General features: G+C 54.8%; 9 protein-coding genes across 9 annotated transcripts; 4 read left to right on the top strand and 5 right to left on the bottom strand.

Moving 5' to 3' along the window:
• Positions 1–785: 785 nt before the first annotated feature.
• Positions 786–1,946, top strand: LMH87_003428 (uncharacterized protein; the record flags this gene model as incomplete). Its single annotated transcript, XM_056192939.1, has 2 exons — positions 786–1,501; positions 1,556–1,946. 2 exons carry the CDS (start codon positions 786–788, stop codon positions 1,944–1,946), a joined length of 1,107 nt encoding a protein of 368 aa, XP_056048217.1.
• A 448-nt stretch (positions 1,947–2,394) lies between these two features.
• On the top strand, positions 2,395–4,499 carry LMH87_003427 (uncharacterized protein; the record flags this gene model as incomplete). Its single annotated transcript, XM_056192927.1, has 8 exons — positions 2,395–2,608; positions 2,906–3,005; positions 3,058–3,366; positions 3,419–3,886; positions 3,941–4,170; positions 4,240–4,305; positions 4,391–4,407; positions 4,458–4,499. 8 exons carry the CDS (start codon positions 2,395–2,397, stop codon positions 4,497–4,499), a joined length of 1,446 nt encoding a protein of 481 aa, XP_056048216.1.
• Positions 4,500–5,186: 687 nt separating this feature from the next.
• Positions 5,187–7,826, top strand: LMH87_003426 (uncharacterized protein; the record flags this gene model as incomplete). Its single annotated transcript, XM_056192913.1, has 4 exons — positions 5,187–5,384; positions 5,450–5,839; positions 5,903–7,268; positions 7,363–7,826. The coding sequence occupies 4 exons, from the start codon at positions 5,187–5,189 to the stop codon at positions 7,824–7,826; spliced, it is 2,418 nt and encodes an 805-aa protein (XP_056048215.1).
• An 852-nt stretch (positions 7,827–8,678) lies between these two features.
• LMH87_003425 (uncharacterized protein) lies at positions 8,679–9,599 on the bottom strand (the record flags this gene model as incomplete). The annotated part of the gene is made up of 1 exon (XM_056192901.1): positions 8,679–9,599. One exon carries the CDS (start codon positions 9,597–9,599, stop codon positions 8,679–8,681), a length of 921 nt encoding a protein of 306 aa, XP_056048214.1.
• An 890-nt stretch (positions 9,600–10,489) lies between these two features.
• On the bottom strand, positions 10,490–12,426 carry LMH87_003424 (uncharacterized protein; the record flags this gene model as incomplete). The annotated part of the gene is made up of 7 exons (XM_056192890.1): positions 10,490–10,517; positions 10,577–10,807; positions 10,857–11,060; positions 11,113–11,125; positions 11,176–11,539; positions 11,598–12,073; positions 12,333–12,426. The coding sequence occupies 7 exons, from the start codon at positions 12,424–12,426 to the stop codon at positions 10,490–10,492; spliced, it is 1,410 nt and encodes a 469-aa protein (XP_056048213.1).
• A 1,561-nt stretch (positions 12,427–13,987) lies between these two features.
• On the top strand, positions 13,988–14,557 carry LMH87_003423 (uncharacterized protein; the record flags this gene model as incomplete). Its single annotated transcript, XM_056192879.1, has 1 exon — positions 13,988–14,557. The coding sequence occupies one exon, from the start codon at positions 13,988–13,990 to the stop codon at positions 14,555–14,557; it is 570 nt and encodes a 189-aa protein (XP_056048212.1).
• Positions 14,558–15,374: 817 nt separating this feature from the next.
• LMH87_003422 (uncharacterized protein) lies at positions 15,375–16,886 on the bottom strand (the record flags this gene model as incomplete). Its single annotated transcript, XM_056192868.1, has 2 exons — positions 15,375–15,919; positions 16,604–16,886. The coding sequence occupies 2 exons, from the start codon at positions 16,884–16,886 to the stop codon at positions 15,375–15,377; spliced, it is 828 nt and encodes a 275-aa protein (XP_056048211.1).
• Positions 16,887–18,645: 1,759 nt separating this feature from the next.
• Positions 18,646–19,821, bottom strand: LMH87_003421 (uncharacterized protein; the record flags this gene model as incomplete). Its single annotated transcript, XM_056192857.1, has 1 exon — positions 18,646–19,821. One exon carries the CDS (start codon positions 19,819–19,821, stop codon positions 18,646–18,648), a length of 1,176 nt encoding a protein of 391 aa, XP_056048210.1.
• Positions 19,822–22,305: 2,484 nt separating this feature from the next.
• LMH87_003420 (uncharacterized protein) lies at positions 22,306–23,424 on the bottom strand (the record flags this gene model as incomplete). Its single annotated transcript, XM_056192846.1, has 2 exons — positions 22,306–23,141; positions 23,208–23,424. 2 exons carry the CDS (start codon positions 23,422–23,424, stop codon positions 22,306–22,308), a joined length of 1,053 nt encoding a protein of 350 aa, XP_056048209.1.
• Positions 23,425–25,073: the final 1,649 nt, after the last annotated feature.

The raw sequence follows: 25,073 nt of genomic DNA, 5'->3' as shown, positions 1-25,073 counted from the left end.
ATGTGCCTCTCGCCACCTCTCATTGTGCGGCGCAACAGTGCTCTTTGCTGAACGCAATTCTTCCCTGTGTAAATCACATGATAGAAACGGACGAGGCTTCATACCACCTGCCCAATGCCTATATCATCATTTCTTATTTTTTAATAATTTGCTTTGGCCCTGAGCCACGCGTCCATTTTCCGTGCTGGTACCGCTTCCGGAAGCTCGGGGCGATTGGGACCACAAACACCCGACCACAGCCCGACCGTAGGCTACCTGAGGCTATCTTAGCGTGACCCATGACGAGATTGCAGGTGCAAATGCGCCGAGGTGCACTCTCTCAAGTACCTACCCTACAGCGCCTCCTCAGCGGACAGGCCAGTGAAAAATGCGCTGTGGCGGTCCGTTGGCCTAGAAAAGGCGGGGTGGGGTCCGTCGCGACTGGCGTGACTCTTGGTTGTCTGGCAGGCAAAGAAGAAAAAAGTAACGCCACTAGCACACTTCGGCATCCGCTGGCCGCGCCGCGATTAGTTAAGGGGCCCTCGAGCACGATTCCCATCTTAATTTTACCCATCCGCCACTCCCGATCCTAAAACTCTTCTTCTTTCCCATATATTACATCCACGCGCCCACGAATTTGTTTACTTTTGCATGGTCGACATCTCAAAGAAGCACATACTACGCTGTTTTGATTGCCTCGCTGGCCCGATAGCGACTCTGAAGCGCACTCCTGGCACTGTCGCGATTCCCTTTCCAAATAACCCGACCCGCCCCATAGCATTGCCGAATACCCCGATCTCTGCACAATGCCTTCCAGAACGCTGCCTACCTTTTCGCGAGCCGAGGTCGAGTCGCATAGCTCCGCCGACTCCTGCTATGTAACAATCGGCAACAAAGTCTACGATGTGACCGACTTCGTCGACGATCACCCCGGTGGCGGTAGCCTCGTCGTCGAGTACGCGGGCAAGGACATTACCGACATCCTGAAGGATCCCACATCCCACGAACACTCCGAGGCTGCCTACGAAGTCTTGGACGATTCCCTTGTCGGCTTCGTCACCGAAAAGGGCGCCGCTAACGGCTGTGCCAACGGATCCGCCACTGCCGAAAAGAAGGAATATGTCCATCCTCGCACCGGCATGTCTTGCGAGGAGGATCTCAGCAAGGACACCGATCCTAACATGGACTACAAGAAGCACAAGTTCTTGGATCTCAGCAAGCCCCTCTTTCTCCAAGTCTGGAACGGCGGCTTCAGCAAGGACTTCTATCTCGATCAGGTCCATCGTCCGCGTCACTACAAAGGTGGCGCTTCAGCCCCCCTGTTTGGAAACTTCCTAGAGCCTCTCACCAAGACCCCCTGGTGGGTAATTCCGACTCTTTGGCTGCCTTTTGTTGCTTTTGGACTCTATCAGGCAGCTGAGGGCCTCCCGGTCCTGAATGTCGCAGCATACTGGGGGTTTGGATGCTTCCTCTGGACCTTTATCGAATACGTCCTGCACCGTTTCCTCTTTCATCTTGATGGGTATGTACTACAGTCACAATCCCGTTCTTGAATGTGCCGCTAACATTGCAACAGCTACCTCCCCGACAACCGCGTATTCCTTACCCTTCACTTCCTGCTCCATGGCATCCACCACTACCTACCCATGGACAAGTACCGACTTGTCATGCCGCCAACTCTTCTCGTCGTCCTCGCGACCCCTTTCTGGCACCTGTCACATGCTGTATTTTCCTACAGCTGGCATGCTGCTACTGCTGTCTTTTGCGGCGGTATCTTTGGCTACATTTGCTACGACCTCACGCACTACTTCCTTCACCACGAGAACCTCCCGCTGTGGTACAAGCAGCTCAAGAAGTACCACCTTCAGCATCACTTCCTCGACTATGAGCTTGGTTTCGGTGTCACCAGCAAGTTCTGGGATACCATTTTCGGAACCGAGTTGACGGCTCCCATCAAAACCAAGTAAACGAATTGACTTTGAATGCATTACGGAGAGGCATGGAAGCGTGCGGAGTGAAAGGTGTAGCTGCTGGGCAGAAATGAAAACCTTTGAAAATGACTATAAGAGCGCTTCAAGATGCGAATGATGGATATTTTACTTATAATCATTGTAACCTATTTTAATACACTTCTAATTTTTATATTCCATTTATTTGACACAACAGATACCTGTGTCCGCCGGCAAAGCCTCCCGCCCCGCCCCGCCTTTTCTGTGGCTGCCTGAATTTTGGCGGGCAAGGCGAGAGACACTGCCGCGTGTTCACGTGACCGGACCCAACCCAAATTTCGTCGCTGTTGTCGCCCGACCATCTTCACAGTGACATCTTGGTTGCTGAATCAGTCTCAAATCCCCGAGATCGTGATACTGTAAAACTGTTCTGGGCTCATTATTAACTGATTGTCAACTACCCAAAATGGCCAGTTTAGACGTTGAAGCCTTGCTCGACGCTACTGCGAAGAGCGCAGAGGAGCCTAAACCATCTGCTGAAGAGACTTCCAGAAACGAGCGACCAGACCGCAGAGACTCTGACCGCGACCGTGATCGCGACCGCGACCATGATCGTCGCCGGAGAGACCGCCGCGATGCCAGCCCGCTCAGCAAAAGTCGACGAGGAACTCCTGATGACGGTACGCCCCGGAGTGACACAGGCAGCCACCGCAGCCGCCGACGCAGCCGCAGCCGTGATGACGACCGCCGCGCACGACGCAATCGAGACGGTGACTACTACCGCAGCGGTCGAGGCGGCCGCTCACGCTCGCGCTCGCCGCGTCGTCACAACCGTCGGGATGATCGTGACAGAGATCGCCGCGATCGCCACCACGGCCGAGGCCGTGACGACGACGCACGTGACAAAGCAGACGGCCCAGCCCCCTTGAATGAAGATGAGAGGGACAGAAGGACAGTATTTGTGCAACAACTTGCAGCCCGACTGCGAACTCGTGAGTTGAAGGAGTTCTTTGAAAAAGTTGGTCCTGTCACGGAAGCGCAGATCGTCAAAGATCGCATTAGCGGGCGATCAAAAGGGTAAGTTAGCGATTCTCAGCACTCAACTACCAAGTGTACTAACGCATCACAGAGTCGGCTATGTCGAGTTCAAAGACGAAGACTCGGTAACCGCCGCCCTTCAGCTTACTGGACAGAAACTACTAGGTATTCCTGTTATCGTTCAAGTAACGGAGGCAGAGAAGAATAGGCAGGCTCGTACCACGGAACCGGGTGGCTCACACCCCAACCACGTCCCTTTCCATCGCCTATATGTCGGCAACATTCACTTCAATGTCAACGAGGAAGACCTACAAGCTGTTTTTGAGCCCTTTGGCGAACTCGAATTTGTTCAGCTTCAGAAGGACGATGCCAACCGCAGCCGTGGCTATGGCTTTGTACAGTAAGTTTTACGTGCTGCTTTGATAAAAAAAAAGTTACTGACAGTTTCACAGGTTCCTCGATGCAGGACAGGCTCGTGAGGCCTTGGAGAAGATGAATGGCTTTGACTTGGCCGGACGTCCTATCCGAGTCGGCCTCGGAAATGATAAGTTTACCCCCGAAAGCACAGCAAACATGCTTCAACGGTTTTCGGGACAGAATTCTTCCAAGCAACAGGGCTCTTCCTTTTCAGGATCCGGTGGCCGCGGAGGACAGAATTCGAACTTCGATCGAGCCGGCGCTCGAGACAACGAAAAGACGGGCGGCGCTAGCGCCCTCGACGACACCGATGTCGGTGGTGTGAATTTTAACAATTATAGTCGCGATGCTTTGATGCGAAAGCTTGCTAGAACGGACGAGTCAACCAAGAGCTCTGATGAGCGGCCGGTGCTGAAGCCTAGAACCGAGAAGAAGCCACTCCCAATGAACGTCAACACTGCGAGCCGCTGTGTTGTCCTTCACAACATGTTTGATCCCAATGAGTATGCAGTTTCTCAACACATGTCAAGTTTGAACGTGACTAACCGACACAACAGGGAGGAAGGTGAAAACTGGGTCAAAGACCTTGAAGATGACGTGCGCCAAGAAGCCGAGCGAAAGTACGGCCACGTTGTGCACATCTCCGTTGACCCCAATTCCAAAGGCGACATATACCTCAAGTTCGACAAGGTTCAGGGTGGTGAGAACGCTATACGCGGCCTCAACGGCAGATACTTTGGTGGGCGCATGATCGACGCGTCTCCTGTTGTAGACGCAGTCTACAGCAGTTTGTTCTCTCGCACCAGGGCTTTTTGAATGCTAATTACGAGCTCTTCGACATTCTTTTTTACTACAGGATCCGACAAACTGAGAGCCAGCGGCTGGCCTCCCTCCTCGCCCCAACCAAGCGCAGCAGCTATTCGTTCTGTACTGCTGGCACTACTACCAATGACATTCGGGACAATTTGAAAAGACACCACTTCCACCTTCTGGACTCGGCTCTTAAGTCAGCTCGAGCACACAGGTTTTGCACTTGCCTCGCCCTAGTCTCCCGTACTGATTTATATACCCTAGGACCGCCAATTCAAGCTCCTGCCCCCTCAGGAGCCGCAATAGGCATTCCCTGGTAAAATTAATTTGATAAATCGGATGCTTCATGCATTGTACCCATAAAACAAATGAATATGCCTATCATCCCGTATCTACCCCAAACCTGCATGATATCGTGTGCCTTGCTTGTCCTGATACCGCTTAAGTGAATGTGAATGCATCCGCAAGGTTACCTCGTGCACCTAATCGCTTCCAATCTTTCAAGAACCGCATATTTTGTCGTTTGCGAGCTGGTTACTGTGGAAGTGACAGCTGGCGAGCAAAGTGCTAGGCGCGTTTGCCCTCTGCCCTTTTCGGAATCTTGGTGTTCACATTCTCCTTCGTTTCCCTCTCACCTGGCCACTACCTGCATTCACTCCGCCCGTGCAGTATTCGTTTCTATTGGATGATGCCTCCCTTCGCTTCTCATCACATGCATGACTTGTTTTGCCCATTTATCACGCATTTCCTCGCAGCCCAGCCTCATCGCTGCGCAGATTTGTGGCCATCGCAACCACCTCCTTGTCTGCATCTTCATCAGCTTATTCTTTCACCTATTATTTGCCCAGCCCTGTTCCGGAGCCGATATATCTTCCGAGAACCCCCCACGCTGAAGAAGATGAGAGCGGGTGTTTGCCGCACCCTGTCCGTGTAATACAACCACGCAAGCACCCGAGCCGCTTCTGTTCACTGTCCTTCCGAGTTAGCGACACTATGAGCGTGGCCGAATCATCCACCATCGGCTCAGACTACGAATTAGGAGTCGACGGGGCTGTCTTGAAACCCGCCTCGCAAATCGTCCCCGACGCTGAGAAACGAGACTCTGTGGACAGCATGCTCTCCGTGAGCTTCTCAACGCCGCTCGCCGGCCAGCCACGCGCTGAGAAAATAAAGCAAATGTCCAAAAACCATGTAAGCCACCCTGCAAAAACTTTTTCTTTGCCAGGGCCGAATATATTGCTGACTCTTTTCCTTAGGCTGCTTTCGAAAAGTCGCGCGCAATGCAGCAGATCCTCGTCAAGATTCAGCAGTCGCTGCGTCGCATGCCGGGCGTTGCGTCGGCCGAATCCTCCGAGATTGTCCTGCAGCTGCAGGAGGTTGGGCAAATCATCAGCCGCGAGACGAGCGACCTGGTGAATGCCGTCATGAACTTGACGCTCGACCAAGAGGATACGGACAAGGCGGTCGCGCGCATGAGCATCGAGGCGAATATTGCAAAGGCGCGGATCGACGACCAGTGCAACACGATTCAAACGCTGCAAGCGCAGCTCAAGGAGGAGACGGACAATAAAGCCCAGATGGACGAGCAGAGATCGAATGGCAGCCACGCTCGTCAGAGCAACGAGGAAACGGCCGAGCTGATCAAGGTAATTACATGCTCTGGTCGAGCCTTTGTACAAGAATACCGGTATACTGACAGGTTTTTACAGGCCCTCAAGGAGACAAATAAGCATCTGGAAGAGCAAGTCAACGGGCGACGTTCCCTTTGGGTCATGAAGCATCCCGACGAGCAGTCCCTCTCTCGTGCAATCGAGACACTTCGAGACTCGGCCGATGGATTTCCCGTCGCACAAGGTGCGCTCATCTCTCTTCGGCAAAACATCAGCCGCGTCGCCAGCAGCAGCAATATCTCTGCAGACATGCGGCAGGACTATGGCCGTTCCAACAACGACCTGGACAATAACGGCATGACCTCGCCTGACTTTTACGCGCGACCCTCGGCGCAGCTGCCCATTGGCAGTCTGCGTGGTGCCAGCGGCCCTGCGCGTCCACCTTCGGCCGCGCCGTATGCTGCTCGCAGAGGAGGCAACCCAGCTTCAGCGTCTGCGCCCTGGGATCAGCCTCCGCCGCCGCTATCGCAACCTGCAGTCAACTCGTGTGGCCCATCCATGAGCGGTGGAGGAGGGGTTGGTGGTGTCGGTAGCTTTGCCGTGTCTTCCTTTAGTCGCGGCGGCTCATCCGCCGGGCGCAAGACGGCCCAGAATCAAAACAACTCTCGCTTCAGCCCCAGTGCCGCCGAGTTTTATCCCTGGAACCCTTCGGCCGGCGATCATGGCAATGGCAATGGCAATAGCAACAACGGCGTCGGCGGTGGTCGTCATGCGCCCGCCTCGTTCACCAATGGTACCGCCACCGCTGCTGCTCCCCCAAACAACCATGGCAACAGTAACCCGCGTGACTATTATCCTCGCACCCCGACTGCTGCTTCGCGTGGCCGCTATGGCCGTCTGAAGGAAGCTCCTCCGTCTGCTGGCTCCGACACCACCGGCGGCGGCGTGAGTCTGAGCAATAACCACAACCATAACCACCACAATAACCACCACAGCAACGTCAATGCCATGGTAAGCGCCTTCGGCAGCAGCAGCAGCAGCAGCAGCAGCGTGATCCCCGTCGCACCCGCACCCCCCTCGGCCTCATCGTACATTGCGCCGCTGGTGCACATGAATGAGCGGTCCGTGGCGGCGTGGCACGAGGGCATCATGGACTTTTACGCCGTGATCCGGGCGTTTGTCGAGCGCCACGCCAGCCAGCCGGACCACGCGTCGTCGATGAAGATGAGCTCAACGACGCTCTGGCCCATCCTGCTGGCCACCTACCACCCGCTGTCGAGCGCCGAGGCCGCGTCGTACCTCGAGTACCACCTGCGCAACGAGAACTCCAAGGCCTGCCTCGTCACCCGCGTCATGATTGACTACATTGTGAACCGCGTCTGGACGCCCGCCGCGTGGAGTGGCGCCGACGACGAGTCGACCTATTCGCTCATGGAGCTGGAGCGGGACATGGAGAGGATGCTGGGTGAGTCTGATTGTTGTTCCCCGTTCTTCTTGTGTCTCCGAGTTGGCTTACCCGTCCCTCAATTTCGCTAACGTACTTTTTCCAAATGATATAGGTCAACCATCCGCCTTCCGCCAGCCCCTTCTCGACCGGCAGGCGGGCATCATCGACGCCATCCTCGCGCGGGAGCACGACCTCTCGGCGTCGTCGTTTCACCGCGCCAAGGTCGACGACATCACCAGCACGCTCCTCGCCAACCTGCAGCCGCTGCTCAACCGGCTCGCCAACCCGGCCGACGCCGGCCGCGACATGGCACAGGTCGCCGAGCACGCGTGGGCGCTGTCGGCGCGCATCCTCACGTCGCGCCTCACCTTTGACTTTCGCTTCCCCGAGATTGGCAGCCGCTTCTCGAGCCAGTCGATGCTGCCCATCTGGCCGCGCATGGACCCGTTTGAGCTGCAGGCCAAGCACTGGCGTGTCGCGCTCGTCACCACGCCGGTGATTACATGCCGGAATGATACGGGCACAAACATCTCGGCGCACTCGGTGTCTCTGGCTGATGTCTTTTGCATGCATTAAAGGGGAGGGGGAATGCGGATGAGGAGCTTTATTTTTTTTCTAAACTTGCAATTTGCGGAGTTGCCATGTTCAAAAAAGAATGACGGTTGCTTTTCACATTTGCTTCCCTCAGGATCTTGTTTATGGTTTTACAAACAAGCACACGCACACGCACACACACACAAACAGCCTTGGGGCACTGAGAAGCGCAATGTCCTTTTTGTGGCAGAAAGGGGAACAATGGATTATTGCAACTATTTTTATGGTAAAAAAAAGGTCTGTTTCTTTGGAGTTGATTGGGGACAGAGCTGGGGTTTCGCTGCCAAACGAGGATTCTTTTTCTTTTTTCCAAAAAATAGTCAGGATGCCGGAAACTGGGCACAGATGAATTTATAAGCACAGGTTTTTAATACGAGTACCAAAATACGCAAGGGAGCAAGCTTAACAAGGCAGACTTGGATTCGTGCTACTTGAAGTAAATGCTTTTCTGTATCCAATCAAAGCGTTAAGCTGCTCGACGCAATGCGAGAGGTTGCCCAGGATGTGTGTGACGTGTAAGTGAGGCTTGTCAGTGTGAGCCACGGCGCCGGCTGTCGCCCTCGTTCTCGATTTACACCAGGTGACGCATTTTCCCGTCACACAAAATGAAAATCTCACTTTGAGGCTGGGCATGTCGCTCTACTCCTACCAACAAACTCACCACCCCGCTAGATGCGCCAGTTGTTGTGTCCGGGGGAATGTACAAGCACACGAGAAATCAGCTTTACCAATCAGGAATGCGGGCGAGGCAGAGAAAACAAAAGTGAATATAACTAACAATTACCTTGCGATTAGTATTAAAAACTCCCAAAAAAAAAATCTATAATTGACCATCTATCGCCCGCCACCCATGGGCTTCCAGTCCAGTCGTCTCGAGACGGCGCCAAGCACCACCTTCAAGACGCCCCCGGCAGTCAAGCCAGGTCCCCCGCGCGACGTATTGTCCCACGTCACCGCGTCGACAATGTCCCTGCCCGAGTGCTTCGACAGTCCGTCGTCCAGCTCCTGCAGGGCCTCCTTGGCCCTTGCGTCCCGGCCGACCTGGAAGAACTGCACGCCGAGCTGCGACGCCCCGGCGTTCAGCTGGTTCAGGTGGCGCGCCGCCTCGATGAGCACGCCGGCGGGGTCGTCCGTGGGGTCGCCGTCGGTGATGACGATGACGTTCATCGACTTGACGCTCTTGGGACTGGGCGCCGCCTCCAGGCGCTTCAGGTAGGCATCGAGTATCTCCTCGAGACGCTTGCCCGTCGGCGTGTAGCCGTCGGGCCGGGTGGCGCCAAACATGCGCGTCACCGCGGCGGCGTCGCGGATGTTGTAGTACCCGCCAGGGGCTTTGCCGGGCGGCGCGACGCGGCTGCTGGGCGATCGGTGGTTGAGAAAGTAAACGTCGAGACCGTCGTCGTCGCGGGCGGCGCAGATGGGCGCCACCGCGCGGAGCACGTCGGCGACTTCGTCCCAGCGTGAGCCTCGGGCCGTGGGGCTCGCATCAAGGCGCATGGATGCGGAGTCGTCGATGAGAAAGACCGTGTCAAAGTCACAGAGAAAGGCAAAACGGTCATCGTCCCCCAGGGCGGTAGTGGCGCCGGCGCTGGCGCGACTGGACGAAGCCGCGGGGGCCGTAGGCGTGTAAGCCGGCGGAGCGTCCGTGGGAGGAGAGGCTTCGGCGTTGTTGATTTCGTGATCGGTATCGTCTGAATCTTGCTGCGTACGATTTCTCTTTACCGACTGGTAAAGAGATCTGAATTTCTCGCTCATGAGGTTGATTATATAATTGAGGTTTATAGAGGTGATGTTGATGGAGGGTGGTTGGTTGAGGAAGTGGTGGTGGAGGGAATGTCTGTCGAGGGGAGATTCGGCAAAGTATTTATAGGTTGAGCAAAGATGTGCTGAGATGGTCAAGAATTGATCCTTTTGTTCTTGTTGTGTTTGATGAAATTTCCATTGTACAAAGGAAAGGGGTGCTCTTATATGGCCGTGAACAAGGCACTCATTCACCAGGCGCCTTCCAGTCTCACTTGGGTGTGACTTTGGGCTTTCTTCACCTTGTCAGTCACAGCCATTTACTACGCGCCCGCCCCACGGTACACAAAGGTCAGCAGAGTCTTACAGCATTTGCCGTCTCCGCCATCTGGCAGAACTTCTGTTTGATGATTTTTTTTTGTTATGCCACTTGGTCGCCCGGTCTTTCAGGGTCACCCGCCACAAGCTGTGACGACCCGCCGCAGTCTTGCACAGCCACACGGCTATGCACTAACGTAGCGAGTCTTTGCGACCGATTCTAGTGTCATAGTGTGCCTTACCGGCCAGAAGTGGGTGATGAGACAAATGGAATCTGGGCTTGTTCTTAGCACGAACTGATGGGCTTAGACAGACCCTGCAGTCTGCCACATTTCCGCCTCGCCAGGCTAGATCGCAGCTGATGGCTTCGTGGGGTTCGGGCGGCTAGCCGAGTTTTTACACTTTCGGCTGCGCCAAAGCTAGGGGTGGGTGACGAGGCGAAATTTATGAGGAATCAATTCCAGCTTCATATAGCCTAAATCTGACACAGTAAAAATACCAATCATTCGTACTCAGAACATGCACTCATTTGCCAAAGACTCATAAGGGGCGGTCCACTCCAAGTATCAGCCCTGCCACCACCGTGTCTAAGACGAGGTGGCCTGCTTCTTGAACCTACAAACTGTTGTTAGCGTTCGCCGAGGTGGTGGTAATATTAGGGATGCAGAACGTACTTGTTGACGACTGTTTCGATGCGGTCGAGGCCCTTGGTCAGTACGTCCATTCTGGGACCGTACGAGAAGCGCACAAAGTGGTGGCACGGCGAGTCGAACAGGTCACGACGGCGCGAGGGGTTCAGATCGAAGAAGATGCCGGGCACGACAATAACCTTTTCTTCCAAGCAGGCTTGGAAGAAGTTGAGGCCGTCGGAGATGGCGTCGGGAAGACCCTCCAGATTCAGCCAGCTGCGCTCGTTAGTATCGGTAGAGTTTTTGGAGCCCGTGAGGCACCTACAGGTAGAAGGTAGAGTCGGGAACGTATTTGATGACGAATCCCATCTCGCGGAGGCGCTTGACGACAAAGTCGCGCTTGTCGCGGAAGTGGCGCTGCAGGTGAATCATTTCCTCCTGGACAAGCTTGGGCTCAAGGAACTGCACGGCAGCCTCCTGGAAAGCGTGGTTGGCACCACCATCAAGATAGCTACCGCAAGAGCCAATACTACACAGAGTCAGAATCATTTATTTTCAAGACAGATATGGGGGATACCAACGCGCTAATGTATTCTATCGTCTGTTAGCAGGTATCCTCGGTCAAAACGGCAAGCTGCACATACCCTTGGGACCAATAATCCAGGCAATTCTCCAACCGGGGAGTCTGAATCGCTTGGTAAGACCGTCAATGATCAGGACGTCGTCCTCGTCGACATCCTCGACGTTCTCGGCGGCAGAAATGGTAGTGCCGTCGCAGTTGCTAGTGTAGTTGTAACCAGAGTAGAACTCGTCGCTAATAAAAGTGGCGCGGCCACGGCAAATATCCTGAATCTCGGCAAGTTCGGGGTTGGCAACGACACGGCCGGTAGGGTTTCGAGGGTTCGAGGTGAGGATGACAGAGGTACCGCGGGAGATTTCCTCGGCAATCTTGTCAGGATGGATATGGTAGCCATCCTCTTCGGAGAGGGGAACAGGAATGGCAGCAAACTATGCATGTCAGTGCAACTCTTCATGGTAAAGAATTGCCGGGCAACACTTGACATACGTTCTTGAACAGGCTCAGCATTTCATTGTAGGCCGTGTAGTCGGGCAAGAAAAAGGACAGATACGAGGTGCCGAGAACGGCGGCGATACGGATCAGACCGGCGCGGCCACCGGGGACAATGGCAACGTTCTCCCAGGTATACTGGCTATCCTTGCCTTTGCGGTGCGCCTCGTTGTAGAGGTTGGCGACGGCCTCGCGGAGGGGCTTGATGCCGGCGGTGGGGCCGTACTCGCGGGCAGCCATGGAAATGTCAATCGTGTTGGGTCGAGGGAAACAGCCGGCAATGTCGTCTTCGACTTCTGGGGCACCCTGACCAAGGTTGGCCCATTCTTCGGGGTGTTCCGTGAAGCCATACTCGCAGGCGCGCTCAGTGCACCAGACAACACCGGTGGAGGCACGGCTGGCGTCGAGGCCGGCATGGGGCATGTGGCCTTCGTGGGCATTACGGAACTGACGATGGACTTTGGACTGGACCTCTTTTCGTGAGAAGATTAGCATATAAATCAACGTTTCTCTACATGCACAAAAAATATATTGGGATCTATGGGTGGCTCGTCTCGGCTCTTGCCCGCCGGCGTTGCAGAGCTCTGTGAGATTTTGGCGGGGTAGCTTGTCTCTGAGCTAGCAGCACACAGCTCAGCAGCTAGGTGAGGCGAGGGAGCTTGTGGGCTGGGCAGCGACGTCGGGCTTCCGGGACGCGCGGGGACAAACTGCTTGTTTGACAAGACAACGTACCGTTTGAGCCAGGCTCAGCGTTGGAGAAGCGTCTGGCCATGGGCTTGGGAGCGCCCGTATGGCGGTTGAAGGAAAACTTGCGACCGCTGAACATGGCGAAGGTGTTTATGCGTGTTTGAAGCTGTGTTGGTGATGCGACGTGTGTTGGGGTACGATGGCGAGACGCTACAGGTCAACTGTTGACCGAGACTAGACGTGCAGGAAATACGAGATGGTCGAAATGGCCTCGTAAGCAACGACGAAGAAGCAAAGAAGAGAATCAACAACAAAGACGTTGGTGCGAGGGAGAGAAGAGTCGAGTCAGGAAAAAATAACAGCGCTGATGAGGGTCCGACTTCTAAACTGGCCGGGCCGTCCATTTTATTTTTCTGGGCGACTGGCGGCCTGCCAGCCAGGGCCGACGAGCGCCAGCTGCGAGCCCCTCCAAAGCAAACGTAAACTGTTGCCAACTGACAGCTGCCAGCCGCCGACCAGTGATGCCCCTCGTCTCCGCCATGCCTCGCTCCATGGCGCAGCGCTCCGCCATCCTCTTGCACACGCACGCACCTCGAATCCAGCCATTCAATTACCATGGCACAATCTCACACTGCACCGCACACAAAGCGTCGGGAATCCGGCACGCGCCAATGCCGGGGTTGTGTTGGACAGCCAGGATCGACCAGCATCGAGACGAGAGAGGGGCCGACCAAGACGACGAAATGGGGGTCAGAATGGAGGACGCGCCGCATCCAGACCCAAGAGCCAGCGCCGCACAGCTACCATCAGTGCTTCCCGATGCACAATCTTCCTCGACCTAGACTCACGGCCGCGAATAGACCGATAAAAACGCATCCAGTCCCAAACACGGAAACAGGACGGTGAATCGGTGAAGAAATTGGTCGCATCTTCCCTGCAAAACCACCCTGGCCTAGTTGCCTAGCTGCATTAAAGTGGTCACTGCCAATCCGCGGCCCGGTCCCTGTAGCTTGGGGTGCAGCCTCGATGCCACGGCGACTCCGGACCGTATTTCTCTCACCATCATTACGGGAGGCCAAGGACTATAATAAGTTCTAGATGTCAATCCGGGCCAATTCGGAAATTGATCACGCTGTTGTTTCTTGAGGCATTAAACTACGACATGGTTTGTAAACAGAAATGGTACACCGAGGGCTTCAAACAGGGAGCTCCATCCGACGTTTGTTGTGTCCTTGCGCCCCATGACGCAAATGGCTGAAAGAAACAAGCACAAGCAGCACAAGCATCGCGTGCCGATACAACCTTTGCCTAGCAAGGAGGAATTAGGACACTGTTGCACAGAATGACCTACTCAGAATTTTCTGCAGAAATCCTGCAGAAATCCTGCAGTCCATCCCCAGTGCTCCACAAAGCCCGTCATGCAAGTCTCACCGACGCCTTCGGATGAATGACAGCTGCTGAGCTACTACTGGTATGAGAATCGCACCGCCTAATGAAGGGGAATATGCTCCGAAATACGTCACCGTTTCAATTGGCCGCGGAGGCAACATTATGACTGTATATATTTCGGTCTGCACAGTATGACGAAAAGACGCAGATGTGATCGGTTGTTCTGATGATGTCCCAAGTCCTGTCTCGGACCCTGGCTGCCGAGAGCGCATCGAGACACCTAACCCACTCGGAGCCAAAATCGCCAAGCCATGCAAAAACTCGCTCCATCGCAGCCACAATCCTGTAGAACATCACAGCCACGAGCAACGCAGCACAGTACACGCACCGCATCGCAATCCATCTTCAATCGGCAGCCCAGCAATCGCGTTTCCCCAATGCCCCGCACCGCCTTGGTAGCGTTTGCCCGGCACTCCCTGCGTCATCACCCGCGCCGTCCAACACCGACACTCCTCCACCGCCACAGCCTCGCTCCCCGGCGCCCCTTTTCCATGTCCGGCATCACGCAGTACTTGTCATCCAAAGACGGCGAGACGGACACGTCCGCCGCCGGCAGCCAGAAACAGCAGCAGGGCTTGCCCGCGCCCGGTGAGGGAACGCCCGTCACGCTCGACGTCAGCGGCGAGGGGTCGACGGTCCGGCTCGCCGAGCTGGGCCCGCTCGTCGTCAACGTCGACGGCACCGTCGCCCGCATCACCAACTGGAAGGAGATGACGGACGCGGAGCGCGAGACGACGGTACGCATGGTGGGCAGGCGCAACAAGCAGCGCCTGGACGCGCTCAAGAAGCAGAATGAGGAGCAGGAGGGCGGCGCGCAGTAGACATGCATACATGCACACACGTACGCACACACACCACACGCGAGGCGGATGCGGCGGATATGCACCTACTCGGCGAAAAGAGTCTTCCAAGTTGTTTGCAGGATCAAGCTGCTGGGCAGGAAAGCCATTGTCACGATACATTGTATACTAGAATAGCGTTGAACATTGTTTTACAATTCATCCACTCGTCTTTAGCTTCTTCGTCTGTCCTTCATCGCTTCTTCCAGCGAGGCTCAGTACAAGTACAGATACATCATGCATACATTACGCATGTCCAGGTCCCAGCACAAGTACAGAAGGATGATGTATATCCATGTCCCAACACAGGTGCAGATACACCATGCATACATCATGTATATATAAAATAATAATAGCGGAAAATCATCATTAACACATATTCATCTAAACATGTTAGAGAAAAAAACTGCCAACCAGATCCCCATCGTCGTGGCTGTCCCACAGTCTGTCCAAAGGTCAGAACCGCCCGCTGCTCAGTCCACCCCATGCTTTACCCCCATGACCCCGTCCCATCCCGTCCCCTTTGTCCCGAATCTTCGTGCGCCGACGTTGTCGGGACAAAGAAGGAATCACACAAAAAAGCTTTCCCATATATATAAAACGAAACAGAAAAAAAAAAAAAAGATAGCCAAGATGGATGCCATCGATGGTATGCCACCAAGAGAAAACGCCAGCTTTAGATCCTTGTAGTAAAAGGTGTCAAAAGCTTTCTAAACTTTTTGTCGTGCTTCCTGTAGTGAGCCCGTGTCTTGCCTGTTGAAGCAGAGACATTGCAAGCCCACTCCACGGGTACGCAGAACTACCGCTCGGCGTTGACGGCGGCGGCGCTACTTGACTCGCTGGCCTTGGAGAGCTTGCTGCCGGCCTGCTTGGTGAACTCCTTCCACAGGGCCGAAATGTCCTCGTTGCCCTCGTTCTTCTCGACGAGCAGATTCTTGAGCCACTTGTTCTCCGTCTCGAGCTGCGAAACCTTGTTCTCGAGGTCCGACACCTTGTTCTGCATGTCCTTGGCCGACTTCTCGAGGGCCTGCTCGCGCTGCTTCTTCTTGATGCGGAAGCGGGCGCTGGCGGCAGTGTTGCGGCGGCGCTTGTCCTCCTCGGCGGCGACGCGCGAGGCCTCCTCAAAGTTCAGGGCCTGCGTCTGGGGCGCAATGGGCTCGCCCTTGTGCTTGGCCTCGCCGGAACGCGCGGCGGCGGCAGCGGCAGCGGCGTGGTACTGGGGACCGTGCTGAGGCATTTGCGCGCCATGGTTGGGCTGCAGAGGCTGGAAATTGTGGTTGGCTTCGGCAAAGGTGTTCATCTGGGGCGCATATGTGTTGTTGAACTCGTTGAAAGCAAAGTCATCTATGGCGGGCGGCCGTGTTAGTCAACGGCTATTAGAGGTGCATAGCATTGCGCTGCCGTATAAGCAAGCACCGCAACAGCAAGTATAAAGAAAGCAGAGAAAGAAGAATGCAAAGTGAAGGTGCAGTGAATGGCTGGAAGGCCCGGAGACAAAAGGAAAGGGACCATAGCAAGATGACGACCTTATCAAGAAGGCAGTCGATCTGCGTTCCAAACCCCGAGGCCGTGCGGCCAAACACAGATTAGCTGTGTTGACTGAGGGGCCCCGGCATCACGAGATATTGCACCATCGGTCCCGCCATTTGTAAGCCCCCGGCTACCTGTCCATTGGCCCCACTTCCAGTGCAAGCGAGCACCATGACAGGCTGGTTCAGACAGCTGGCTGTTCCAATAACGGCGCGTCAAGTCTGCCATGTCGCAATTTGCAAGGAGGCGGGGATATTGTGCCAGAGGTACAGATGCAAGCCTGGTAATAAGCTGATGTGGGCGTGGAGGGGTGAAGCTGAACGCTGGCCTGCGAGTCCAACCTTGGTCGCTGCCGCGCTAACTGTGGTAGCGGGACAGCCCCGGATTGGCCCGGTAGACGTGCAGTGACCAGGTTCGCACAAAGCGCAGGGAATGGGGATAGATGGGGCTTGGGAAGTCAAATGATAACAAGATGTAGAGAAAATGAAAAACACATACTGGAGATGAAGTCCAAGTTGGGCATGTCACCCAGGACAGAGGGAGCAGCGCTCACATCATCAGACGAGGCGGGTGTAGCACGGGTTGTTTCCTTGACGGGTTGCGCCTGGAAATCGGTGTTTTGGCCCGTCTCAAAATCGAAGAACTCGGTGTTTGTGAAGAGAGCAAGGTCGCCCTCCATGTTGAAGTTTTCGTCGACAGAGCCTTCTTGGGGAGAGATGGTGTTGAGGTCCCGGAGGTAGTTGGACACGTTGGGACCGTGTCGGCCGTTGTAGTTGGACATTTTCGTCGTCTTTCTCGAGTCCTGTGCCGCTGGTAGTTTCCGGCAATTTTGCTAATGCTTGTCGATTTCGGGGATGGATAGAATCAATCACGCTGTCGAATAATCCAGTCCGCAGAAAGACAGTGCAGTGACGATGGTTGCGGGGCTTTGGTGGCAAAGATGTCGGTCGCAAATCGGGCTCGTCGCCAAGGTGCAAGATTCGATGATGGTAATTCCGTCGGAGCAGTGTCGCCAAATGATCAGACTGGTTCGTCGTGTGTGGTGATGAAGGAAAAGGGTTCGTGGTTGTTTGCGGAGAGAGAAATCGCGGGGCGGTGGTGGTGGATTAGCTGGTCAAATGAGTCTTTTGCGGACTTTTTCGCTCGCCGAGGGGCTCCGATAACGTCTGGGTCACGGAGCGTACAGTCCACAGTTCCGAGTTTGCGGGCGCTGGCAGCCAGAAAAGCATAGCCGAGGGCTTCTAGGGGAGTTGGGGAGCCACTGGGGGGCACTATGGGGGCCCCTGGGGGGTCACAGCGAGCCTTGAGACCGCAAACAGTGGTTGAGTGGGAGGGCCGCCTTGATTTGCCTGCCTTTCAGTGGGTCTTACAGCGGGTATACCTAACCAAGCAACGTAACGAACACATAGGTAGGTATTCAGTATTTAGGATAATTTTCGACGGACCGAGACACTGTGGCCAGACCCAGGTCCCCCGAAAAAGCCCCCAGACTCGTGCAGAGAGACTGAGACAGGCTGTTGAGCCAGCTGGTGTGCCCCGCGCCCTACCAGCGACCACGGAACAGGCTGTCTGTCTGGATGCTTAGCAATCAGCAGCCTGTCTCGCACAAGAGGCTGAGGCGTGGCTGCGGGGCTGAGCTTAAATTGCACCAATGGCGGCGTGCATGAAGAGATCTGGACCAATCAGAGCTGCAAACCTCGATTCCAAGTCCTTATCTCGGCCCCCACAGAGGCTTCTTGTTCTGCCACTCAGCTGCAGCTGCAGGGATCCACTTCGGCTGGCAATATGCTTCTTCAGGCAATCCCAGCCAGAACAAAGCAGAGCAGATGTGTAATCAATCCAATCACCTGCACGGCACTTCACCGTGCTGCACTGCACGGTGATGCACGGCGCTGCAACTCCGAGCACGTGCCGCTACACAGCACCGGAAACCGCCAGCCTCGCTGTTCCGCCCTGCCGGCAATCTAGGCCTCAACAGGCCACAGCGAGACGATCGTGGGCCGTGGCAGACATCGACTGTTAGTCTACCGTGTCTGCTAACCTTTTATTAGCCACACCTAAAAACCAGCGCCAGTGTTGTTTGATGCGATGGCTGCCGTCCAGTCTCAACGCCATCATGACGTGATTCATCGGCACTTCCAACTCTAGCCATCCGGCGCAGCTCTCGCTGCACGTTGCCGCCACGCTGCATCAACTATTGAAAGACACGGGCATGCTTGCAGGGACTTGGATGTAAATCTCCGACGACCTGACCCTGCCGTCTGGAACCTAATTATTCCACTTGCTTCCCCCCTGCAAACTGCAACAGGCGAACTGCATGTCTAGGGAGCCACGAGCTAGCCGAAAGTGAGCACCCTGTCATGCAAGGATGATGGCCTGCGCCAAAGAGCAGTACCGAATTTGACATTTCAATATATTTACAACTTCAATTGTAAATAAGCAAAAATGTATAATAAATTTTAAAGAGGAGTTGCTATTACTGCAGCGTACTGTCTAAGTATATGCGAATATTCATGGTACGTGCCTAGAGCCGTCTAAACCTACCAAGCCAGCTTTGTCTTGTCCTCGTCAATGTGAATGCCAAACTGTTTGCTCGCCAAACCGTAGCTCTGTCCCACCGCCTCGCTGCCGTATACACGCATTTCCTTTTCATACGCCGCCGTGAGCCCCTCCTTGAAGCCCTTGGCCTCGCCAATCAGGCGGCCCAGCAGAGCCGAGTCTCGCAGCGCCGTGTTGGCACCGAGCCCGCCTGCCGGCGTCATGCTGTGCGCGGCGTCGCCAATGACCGTTACCCGCGGCGCGTTGGGCCACTCCGGCACGCCAGACGGCGTGGAGCAGGTAATCTTCCAAAACGCGGCCTCTTCTGCGCGCATCTGCTCCACGAGCGGCTTGAAGCGCGGGTGCCAGTCCTTGACGAGGTCCTTGGCCAGGGCCGCGGCCTCGCCGCCGACGATGCTGTAGTCGTCGTTGGGCGCGTTGATGGTCCCCGGGCGGCCCGACATGGTCCAGCCAAACTCGAGGCTGGCGTCGTCCATCTCGCCGGGCCGGACGTTGGTGATGATGCTCACGCCGTCGGGCCCGCGAATCGCAAAGACGCCCTCGCCGAGACCCTTGAAGGCCGTCGTGGGCGCCTGCCCGTGGATGCCCCGCGCGCCGGTGTCGTACGTCTTGAGCTTCCCGCCCGACACCTGCTGCGCAATCTTGGAGTAGATGCCGTCTCCGGCAATCAGCATGGCGCCCTCGTCCGACTTGGAGCCGTCCTGGAAGACGGCGCGGACGCCGTCGTCCGTCAGCTCGTAGCCCGTCACCTTTTTGCTCCACCGGATGTGGTCCTCGAGGCCCTTTGCGAATAGCTGGCGCATGTCGCCGCGCGCCATGCCGACCACCTTGCCGCCGCGCGACGACAGGCCGCTGCTGCCGACAGTCAGGTTCTCCTCTATCGTCTCGCCGGTGATGGCGTTGAGCGAGGCGAATCCCATGCCGCCCGTCTTGCCGCTCTTGTCCCAGAAGAGATCCCACATTTCGGGGCTGAGCACCGATTCCACGGCGTCGAGGCCCTCGGCTGAGAGGCGTAGTCTGTAGCCTTGTGCGCGGAAGATGAAGGATGCATCTCGTTCGAAAATCTGAAAAGGGACCTTGGAGCGGAGCAGGGATTGGCCGAGGAGAAGAGATGAGAGGCCACCGCCCGAGATGAGAATTGGCTTTGGATTCGGCATGGCGGAACTCCGTATATTACTGTATATTTTGGTGCGATGAGAGGCTCAAAGAAGATGCAAATATGAGATGCGGCTATGTGTAGAGAAACAGTTTACTGAAAGAATTAAGAGTTCCTCCGGCTTGCGTATTTATGTTAAACCTCCAAGGACAAGTTTAGAGTAAGTTCGGCCTACCTTTACCAACGCCCGAATCCGTCGCGAACAGCGAGCACCGATGGGTGAAGCTTAATTGTAAGCAGCCGCGCGCGCCAGCGGATTCCGCCAGCGACGCATACGTTTAGCTGCCTTGGAAGCCGCCTTTTTGGCTCAGCGACTGCTCAGTAAGAATTCTACGAGGATTACAAACCCAAACACAGAGCCTAAAGGCCCCCAGTAAGCTGCTTAGACGCGTACAATCTTTCGATTTCCTGACTTTGGGTGATGAAAATAGACGCCACTCTGATAAATCGGAAAATTGGTGTTTTTTTCCTGGTATGTGAATTTTCCTCATTTCTCCCAATCTTTCCTTTACATTTATATCAATGGCCATCGGTATTTTTTTGGTAGTTATGCCCTTGCGCGACCGTGCAGCTATGTACTACATGAAGGTCTTTGGAACTGCGACGCAACCACTCGTAGCTACTTCTCGCTCAAAAGTGTCCAATCCTCAACACTCGGCCTTCCAAGATTCATATATTCATCCTCAAGCGTGGTATTCAGGCGTACGACACGTGGACTACATCTGAATAATGATATATCCAGAAACTTGCGTTCATCTAGGGTGTATCTAAACTGGTTCCAACCAGGTAGACAGAAAATGTGGCTAAGCACAGGGCTCGAGAGTATTGGTCTTTCTCTCCCGAGACTTTTTGGGTGTATCATAAACCAAATGCCCATTGTCAATTGTTTCGCAAGCTTGGCGAGTGGGCACCTCGAAATGTTGCAGTTGACGAACCAGCCGTTTCGGTAACAAGCTTGCTCCGGGTTACGAACGGGCTCTAATTGCACGCTCAGCTCCAAAAATCAGTGCATACTAACACCCCCTTCTCAATCTGGTAAATGTGTACTACACCTCATCCTCACATGATCTCGGGCTAATAGCAGCCCGGTTTAGGCCCCGTCAGTACCTCACTTTGCCGGCGTTGAGCGTGTCAGCTGCGGACGATACTTGCCCTATTATCTTATGAATCTAATATCAACTGTCTTACCATTTGAAAAGCACTTTGAATGTTGGGGTAGCGGTCCGTGCATGCAGTTGATAGGTTACAGGTTGCACTGCGTGACGATCTACGGTGTGACTTGGAAGAACTTCAAGCCCTCTAACTCAATTCACAAGCTTTGCGCGTAATGTCTCATACACGACTATCAAAGCCGACGCATTCTCAAAATTCCACTAATGAAAAGCAAATTACACGCATAAGATTTGGCTTCAGCTTTGGGCAGTACTCGTCACTCTGGGGTCATGGTAAATGAACGAAGGGCCGCCAGTCTACGGCCTTGACGAACCAGAATTTCAGTAAACTACTTGCATTTGTAGTTTCTACGCTAACTTGAGATTACGTGCAATTTTTTCAGCACTTCATCTCCGAGCGTTCCACACCTCATTGAGCTTTTACGCCGCCCTCGAGGCTCATCCGCCATTGGCCCTGAGATAGTAGTGACCGTGATTCGGCTTCCCACCTAGAGCTGTGGTGGCTAAGGCTCTGTTACGAGATGGATCCATCGTGTATCTCGTCCTTTTAGCAGTGGAGCTGCAAGTCACTTCGCCGAAGTCGCCTGCTCTGGTTCGTGTTGCTGCAATAAGGACCGGGCTCTCTTACACCAGCCTGCCAAGGCAGCGCAACCCACGAACTAGGGCAAGACATGGATAAAACGCACCAGAACAGATCTCTTGTGAAAACTATGCATGGCCTTGATATGCAAGCTGCGGTGGAGAGAGTTGAGACGGGGTCCCACGGCACCCCTATCCTTGAGCCTTTCTACTGCGATGGCGCGATGGCGCCAATTGCGCCATCGCTGGCTTCCATACGCAACCTTTACGACCCCTGAACGATCGCGGATTCCTCCAACGAAATGCTGCCAGCTCTTCGTATGCATGACTTTTGTCTTAAATTTTCAAGTAGGGCCCTCTGGAGATCATCGAATGATCGGCCTGCTTACTAGTATGTCCAATATGTCCCATCATCAGCTGGCCTATGATACCGCATCTTGTAGTCACAATGCAGCGACGGCAGTTGCAAGCGGCAAGATAAGAGAGCAAAGCTGCACATCTCCTGTGTCACTTTCTGAATCACGGCAAAAGAAACATTTAAGCTAGCAAGTTAAAGTTCATATACTTCGTATGATGTTTCATTGATATGTACTAGATGTCCCGGCCCATCGGCCACGACCATCATTTTCTGTCTTTTTACACTTCAACCTTTCCCCGCTAGTATATAACGGTGCTCTCCCGCACATCATGTCTCATTCTGAAAAGACTGGCCATTATTGCGCCATCCGTCTTGCTTAGCAGCGGGCGTAGATAGCGTTGGCAAACATGGCGTAGCTGTCGGCGTTGGTCAGGCTCTGCTGGGTGGACAGCTTGCGGATGTTGTCGTAGCCGTAGCCGTTGTCCCGGGTGCCGGCGACCTCGCTGAGATGGGTCATCTCGTGGAGGGTGGTGGTGGACTGGTCCTGGCGGTGGCAGCCGCTGGTCAGGTTGGGCAGATCGTTCCAGTAGAGGTCGCAGTAGACCATGAGGCTGCGCGAGGGCTGGGTGTAGGCGAGGACGCGGCCGCCGCAGCCGCCAAACTGGTCGGTGCAGTAGTAGCGCGAGGCGCCGCCGTTGGTCGAGCCGCACTCCCGCGCCGTCTTGGTGAAGACGTTGACAATGGTGTTGCGGGTGTTCGACGAGGACGACTTGAAGTACTCCTCGACCTTGCTGGCAGAGCCGGACTTGGCGGCCTGCGCGGCCGCGTTGGACAGGGACACGCAGTTCTTGAGCGCGTTGATGGTGCCCGTCTTGCGGTCGCCGGTGCAGTCGCTCTGGACGTGGGTGCGCTTCTCGTAGCGAGCCTGGATGGCGCTGTGAACGGCCTGGGCGACGGCGCCGTCGACCTCGGCCTCGATGGCGTTGGAGGCGTACGGGACGGAGCCAATCAGCTTGTTGTCGGCCTCGTCGGCGTACGACAAGACGCCGGTGGAAGAGACGGAGTACTTGCCGCCGGCGGAGAGATCGTGCGTCTCGGCGAGGTGGAAGGTGACCTCGACGGACTGGCCGGCGTCAATCTTTTGGAAGTCGTCGTCGGTCAGGTTCTCAGTGCTGAGGCGAAGGCGCAGACCCTGGAACTCGACGTTGCTGCCTGTTGAACGCATGTTAGTTGGCTTTTTCCTATGTCTTTGGTATCCTGCGCCGGGCTTGAGCTTACCATTAGCCGCGATGGAGGCCTTTTCGGTGTGAGCATTGTCAAAGATGGTGCCATGCTTGAAGATCTTGAGGTTGTCCTTGCCAGTGTTGGTGATGGTGGCCTTGACCTCGCCAGAGTTGCCAGCAGACTCAATCTTGACATCAAGGGGGGAGGGGGCAGCAGAGGGGGCAGCAACAGCCACGGAGGCAAGAGCAGCGGCGAGGGTGAAGAACTTCATTGTGACTGTGAGGGGTGGTTGAGGCCTTGATGAAAGAGTATGAGAAGCTGTTGATGATGCGCACCTTGATGGTTAAAACATTGTTCAAGAAGCGGCGCAACTGAAGCTTTTATAGATGACAGAGCGACTATACACCGTTGCCAGTTGGCCGGCATCACAGGGGGGAAACGACGCTATTCACAGCATGGGCTCCAAGTAGCTTCCATATTTGGCAGTCGCTTGCTTCGCCCTGAAGACTACTGAAGACTATGTTGCCGATCGCTGCCAAGAGACGGGAGAAAAGCCATTCTCAGTCGCGCAAACGACATTATGTCCGATGTGACTTGCCCGAAATCGCCAAGGCCGTCTTGGCAGAGTTGTCCTTGTCCTAGTCAGCACTACCAAGATCCGGGCTGGTTGGACGCGGGGACCTCCACGCAACCGTTTTTAAGTGCTGAGCAAGCGTAAAGACGCTTATTTCGGGCTGCACAGACCATTGTTTTGAGAATCGCCACAAGATGGTAATGCCGATGTGGAGGCCAACAATGGCGACGATGGGTTTTCAGTCTCGGTTTCGAGACTGGCAAGCCGAAGACCGAATCGAGCCTCTCACATCGTTTCATATAAATCGTGGCTTCTAGACCACTGTAGATCTTATTAAATAAAGGCTTCGGGTATATTGATGGTTGTGTTAGAGTTGTGCTTATGCTCAAACGCTGTTGCATTACCTGCCTAATACAGACTACGCCAGGCGCTCGACAGGAGGATATCCATGCGAGGCCGTCGGATGGTCGCTTTCCGTCGCAGTATTGACTGCCATTCTCAGTTTCGCTCCCTGTTCAACGGGCCAGCCTAGCAAAGTGATAAAGGCGGCTAACTTACCATGGCAGGCTCACGTCCCTTGTGAAGACAATCATGGCATGCAATCAGGGGCTGATCATCAAATTCCGCTTTTGCCGTGGAATCTTGTTATCCATGCCCAAGGGGGTTAATTGTGAAGTTGCGTCGAACGTCACCTTTTCCCTCCATCGTACGCGAAAGTATCAAGCGAATTAGCAATAACATGAAAGCTATTTCAGCTATGGGGTATGCATGGGAATAACAGAGGTGAGAGCCAAGGTCCTGCCTTGTTGGTCAAAAGTAGGGGCTGCTAAGATGGTGGGCTGCAGCTAGTGATCTGCAGCCATGAAGATCCGTCCAACCCGGGACGCTCCTAGTTTAGAAAAGTGAGCGCTGGTCGACGCCGCAGGAGCAGACCATACCTAATCTCGGAACATATCCGTCTGTGATCTTAATCAGCACGGCGTACTTTGGGCAACTGCTAAATAAGGCCCTGCTGACGGCCCCTGTCTCGGAAACTTTCACAAAGGCCTATACTTCTGTTAAGGGCTGCACTATGCCGTGTGGCAGTTGAGCATATTTTCAAGGCGGGAACTTTAACCGAGCTGGCGTAGACATAGCATCTTCCCCATCCCGGCAACTAAACCAATGGATATCTGCCGGCTTCTAATATTGCGAAGAGCCGGAGTGGCTTCCTTAGAGGGTAGGTGGCAGCTGCTGCGGAGAAGACTAGAGAGCTTGCCTGCTAGCGCACCGAGTTCGCGGAGACGGAAATGTTCGAAGACTAAAACCAGGCAACAGGTTGAATGCCGCAGACGGGTTGCTGCCGG

Source organism: Akanthomyces muscarius, chromosome 2 (genome assembly GCF_028009165.1).
Source record: "Akanthomyces muscarius strain Ve6 chromosome 2, whole genome shotgun sequence".
NCBI classification, from domain to species: Eukaryota; Fungi; Ascomycota; class Sordariomycetes; order Hypocreales; family Cordycipitaceae; genus Akanthomyces; species Akanthomyces muscarius.
This window is presented reverse-complemented; position numbering and strand designations above follow the sequence as displayed.